This window comes from Branchiostoma floridae, chromosome 7 (assembly GCF_000003815.2).
Source record: "Branchiostoma floridae strain S238N-H82 chromosome 7, Bfl_VNyyK, whole genome shotgun sequence".
In the NCBI taxonomy this organism is placed as follows: domain Eukaryota; kingdom Metazoa; phylum Chordata; class Leptocardii; order Amphioxiformes; family Branchiostomatidae; genus Branchiostoma; species Branchiostoma floridae.
In genome coordinates this window covers 4,029,648-4,034,974 of record NC_049985.1, presented here as the reverse complement: position 1 = coordinate 4,034,974, position 5,327 = coordinate 4,029,648, and the positions used below count along the sequence as shown (strand labels likewise).

Here is a 5,327-nt window from a genome sequence, read left to right as displayed (position 1 = left end):
TCAACCTCTGCTTGGAGAGTATATAGATGCTCATTTGGAAGGGCATCATAATACTAGCTAACGAACAAACGAACGGACTTATGACGAACTAATGGATGAAATTACGGACAAAATAACTTAGTCTAGTGAACTAACCATCAGATAGATAGACTAACTAATGAATAATCGATTAACTGATTAACAAGTAATTGACTTACTGTCAATGAATAACCAACCAACAGACCATCAGACTGAATGACTAGACAACCAACCAGATAACCAACCAATTTACAGACTAAATAACTAGCTAATCAACTCACCGGCCAACTAACTAAATGAATGAAAAGACAAAGAACTGAAGAATTAACCAACCAGCTCATTCACTAACCAACTAATTAACTAACCGACTATAACGCATTACCTGTTCACTTCCGTCCTGACCCTTCCTGATGTTGACCCGCAGCTGGGTCACGCTGGTCTCCACCAGATCGGAGATGCTCCTCCGGCCGCGTTTGGAGAAGGACCTGCGGAGTCTGGGCCGGAGCGCCGCCTCCTCCGCCTCCTCCTCACCCTCCGCGATCTCAGAGATGTGCGCTAGGGACAGCGGCTGTGGGCTCCTGATGGACAGCAAAGTTTGGTTTGTTTGAAAACTTTTATTCATAAGAAAACTACTAGTCTATCTCACACAGCCCCAACTCCTTTTAGAGACAGCGGCTGTGTGCTCCTGATGGACAGCACAGTTAGTTTGTTTGAACCTTTGTTTCATGAGAACCGTCTATCTCACAAAGCCCCAAATCTGGCTTCCTTTTAGGACTCTTAAAGTTACAGAAACGACCAAAACGAGATGTGCGCCAGGGACAGCGGCTGTGGGCTCCTGACAGAAAAGTGTTGTTTATTTAAATCTTTGTTAATTCATGAAAACAGTCTATTTCACACAGCCCGAACTCGGGCTCCTGACAGACGACACAGTTTGGTTTGTTTGAGTCTTTGTTTACTTATGAGAGCAGTTTATCTGAAGAAAGTGTACTCTCCATGCAGAGGTTAGGCATCGACTGTTTTTTTGTTTTTGCGTTTTTCAGGGGTTTTATCGTCTTTTTATGCGTTTTACCCAATAAAACCGCCTAAAAAGGTAAAAAAATAAAAAACAGACAGAGCCTAACCCCTGCTTGGAGAGTAGGAAAAGTGTACCACTGGACATTCGCCCAGTCCCAACTCCGACTTCCTTTAAAAGACTATTAAAGTAACAGAAACGAGCAAGACGAACGGAACGGCCTAGACTCATGTCATGTATCTGCTCTAAATTCTCTTATATATTTTGCACCTTATTTGGGTAAAAATTTTATTCTTATTAAGGCTAAGTACATGATGTAAATCATATCTGTTCAGTCTGTTGTGTATTTTCTGGCTCTTACCCCTTCCCTCATGACCTCAATGAAAAGTGGTCTGTAGCTTGAGCTTCTCATGAATGAACAGAAACCCGTAAAAAGTACAAAACATGTCATCCCCACCTGCGTGACCGGGACTGGTGAGTGAACTCGCCCAGTGACGTCCGCTGCAGCCCCCGCTGCAGTTCTATCGAACTCCGCCTGAGGCCGGGAAACTGTGTGGGGTGGATGGGGAGGGCCACCGCCATGTTGGGCAGGAGAGCGAACTTGACCTTGAATTTCTAATGACCTCTAGTAACCTTGTTGTTGTTTTCTCAGAGACCTGAGTAAGAGAAGGAAAACAATCGGTTAAGGGGGGGGGGGGTTGTTTTTATTTAGGTGTGCCGTACAATGCGGAAAATTAATGAAATACAGCACATAACAGGTGTCATTGATATGACATTCTTTTATCACCATTATCATCATTAGTTGGACCGATCCTGATCTAACGCTATATCGAACAAATAGAACCAGGTAGACCCCCTATTCTATTTCAAACACCTCCGTCAAAAACAGCCCTAGTGAGACAGAAATGGCCAATGAAAAATGCTATGCTATTCTTTGTTGAAGACTCGCTTTTTGGAGGGGGAGCCGCAGCATAGCATTACATTGTTGGTGGTTAGGATGCACGTGTAGAGCAGGGTATGTATAATATAAGACACGGGACTCTGCACTGGCAGACTTCCTATTAGTTGGCATGTAGTACAGGCTCCCTCTCCACGAGTGTCCAAGCTGCTGCCGTGAGCATGCATGCAGCTGTTATGCATGCAACAAACGCAGTAGAAACCCTGTCACAGATATATGTAACGTTACTGATTTTCACGTGCATACAGCATGTCAGAAACTAACAAGGTAATGCTATGGAGCGCCTACCGCTTCCGCTTTGACTGAATTATAATGCCCTCACCTCAACTCATGATATCCGCCCCTTCAAACGACTGTACCCATGGCCAGTGAATGTTGCCTTCAACGAAGAAGGCATAGCATGTTCAAGTCGGTCCGTTTTGAGAGGATTTAAGGGCCAAAAAAGCTAAACCAAAGTCCGCCGTCATTATCAGCTAAATAGCGGCGGCGGCCAGTTCTGTCTGACAAGCGCTGTTTTTGACGGAGGTGTTCGAAGTAGAACATGATCGAACTTGTTTATACACGTTTCATACACTTAACCTGTCAAAAAAAAAATACTACATCGTGAGATACTGCGATCCTTATTCCTTAGGTAGAATCTATGCTACATTAAAGAATGTATAACGTTATACTCTTTATATTGACCATAAATTCGATGTTTCGTCGAGACCACGGGTTCGATTATCGACATACCATTAGACGCTGTGTCCTTCGGAAAGGCACTTTACACGACTCTAAGTGCCCCAGGTGTAAAAAAAAATGGGTACCTGACTTCAGAGGCGAAAGTTACTGGAAGGAAAAGGATGGGCTACGGAACTACATTTACTTTCCAAATTGGATAAACGAAGATTTTTTACCTCTATATTTTTACCTTTACTTACACCCTTGTACAAATGGTACAAACGTATCTAATTAGCGTTCAGGTATAGGTATCAATAAAGTATTACAAAGTTTAAAGTGATGCTAAAGAATGGATAAAGGCACGGTGATATTTGTATACAACTGTAACTTTTCATGATCGTAATCTTCAGTTGTTTACCTATAGTGACTAACTCCATATAATGTGTTTACGTACGGGGTCAGTTCGGTCACTTACCTATAGTAGCAGACTTAAAGATCGTCCTGACATCATCCTTAAGACAGGCAACTTCTTAAGACGTTTCCTTGTTCTTGAAGACATCATTATAGGCACAATTGAAGCTAAGACGGAAGAGTGTAGCCAGCCATGTTGGAGTAAGGGTAACAGTGTTATGGTGTATCCATTGGTTTCTATCCCTAGTGGAGTCACCACCACACGTAAGCCGGCTACAAACAGTAACTAAAGGAGGGAAACAGTAAGATAATCCCGTCTGTTTCGTCAACGACTCACGAAACACAATTGCGTCTTTAGGAAACTAACGCCGTGGTTTGTTATGGTAAACAATAGGAGTTAAAATTAATCGCTTCGGCTTATTATTGTATAGGGTAATTGGAGAATTGTGTAAGGACGCTGAGGTCAGATGTCGGTATGTTCCACGGTGCTGGTATAAACATGTTTTAAACCTAGTGTGTTAATTAGACTTACTGTGGACTAAGCGTAGCGCTTTAAGGCGAACCGTTGGTCTAAGTATTTAACGTTAATGTTTCGCAATGGAATCGGGGAAGTAGGAATCGGCTATACCGTTATGATGACGTCGTTATGCTTGATGGAGTCGTAAAAAAGGTTGTCGTCTCTGTCTCCACGGTTCAATACATTTCTTAATTAACCGTAAACGTATGTCTTTATGATCGGTTGTAATGTGAACAGAGGGACACCTATCTGTTGAAGCCGGCGGTGCACAGCAGGAGCATAGCATGCCCGACGATATTTTCGGCTAGCCTCCGTTGCAGTCTTGGAACGGCGCTGTTTTTATCATTTTGGTTCGCGCTTTTCAAGATTGGTTAGGTTCTCTTATGCCGGGAAATGGAGTTTGCCATGGAAAGGACTTTGCCCCGCCACGACTGGTCAAAGTTTTTTTCTCACATTGAGAATACCTAAGAGAGCAAATTTCAAGACGAATAAAAAGATTCAGAGCCAGAGGCATTTTTCTAATTTTTCTTTAAAAATTCCTTTCCCTGTAATTGTAAGGTTACGGCTTCAGAAAAAAATAGATTCATTTAGATAAACAAGCTTTAGTAACGATGAGTATGAAGTACACAAAATAACGAGGGGCTTTTAATTCGACCCATCATGCACTTGTTGTGTGGTATATTACCTTCCCTGAAGACTGTTCCTTGCTTATATATAATTATGAATCTCCTCAGAATGCCAGTCTAATGTCACTCTTTTGAATTAGTTAAGAGCTTTATTTTCATTCTTATCATATCATCACGTATGAGAGTATTAAAGATGAAATATTTTCATAACTTGACCTTAAGATTATATCATTTTCATATTTTTATCACCTTGGATACCCTGACGTATATCATCACAAATTGTACATCATAAGAACAGCATATTGATGAAAGCATTTAAAAACATTTGTTCATGCAAGATATTCCATCATTAAAAAATACTCAATGGCATGTTATACATTTCACTTCAATGTAACATTCTAAATATTCTAAACATTTCTTTTGTTTACTAACATAAGAGAATTCCAAACTAGTTTTGCTGAAAATATTATGACCATTTAAAAACATCCCATGACATTACTCTGATGGAAGATTTTAACCAGCCAAAATTACTTGAGATTTACAGATGCTTTTCAATATGCAGAGGGACACCAACATGGTGGTGACACAGTCATGCCACATGTAGACACGCTACATGAAATGACATCTGTAGGAGACCTCACCAGTAGGAGACCTGAGATTATCTATGGGTCATCCCTGCAGATAACAGGTCAAGGGTAATCACCAGGGAATAAAGGGGTCAACAGTCAAGGGACACAGGAGTCAGGGTTCATCACAAAGGAATGCAGGGGTCAGTGGTCATCACCAAGAAATACAGGGGTGGGGGTCATCTGTCACTTAGTGACACAAGGGTCATCATCAGAGATGAAGTGATCAGGGGTCATTTCAACAAAATTAAGTGGTCATGGGTCATCACCAGGGATCATCACCAAGGGATACGGTGGTTGAGGGTCATCACCAGGGGATACAGGGGTCATCACCAGGGGATACAGGGGTCAGGGCACTCCTGGATGTACGACTCAATGTGACCTTCATCCACCTGCATCAGGGCTGTGTAGGTCGTCAGCTGGGGGAGGGGGGCAAAACAAACAAGTGAGAAACAGTTCATGAAGGGAAGGACGGAAAAGTTTTATGGATTTCTCTCTT

General features: G+C 42.0%; 2 protein-coding genes across 2 annotated transcripts in view; both read right to left on the bottom strand.

Moving 5' to 3' along the window:
- The window catches only part of LOC118419929, a 19,741-nt gene extending 16,125 nt beyond the window's left edge, over positions 1 to 3,616 (bottom strand). Inside the window, exons 1-3 of the mRNA XM_035826598.1 lie at positions 3,124 to 3,616; positions 1,488 to 1,686; positions 401 to 596 (exon numbers count right to left, since the gene is read on the bottom strand). Coding sequence (XP_035682491.1) covers positions 401 to 596; positions 1,488 to 1,612 — 321 coding nt within the window. The 5' untranslated portion in view covers positions 1,613 to 1,686; positions 3,124 to 3,616. The remainder of the gene's footprint in view (positions 1 to 400; positions 597 to 1,487; positions 1,687 to 3,123) is intronic.
- A 1,057-nt stretch (positions 3,617 to 4,673) lies between these two features.
- Positions 4,674 to 5,327, bottom strand: part of LOC118420272 (acid ceramidase-like) — a gene marked incomplete at its 5' end in the record, with an annotated part of 5,042 nt that continues 4,388 nt past the window's right edge. Inside the window, 1 exon segment of the mRNA XM_035827000.1 lies at positions 4,674 to 5,247. Within this exon segment, the coding sequence (XP_035682893.1) occupies positions 5,158 to 5,247 (90 nt within the window).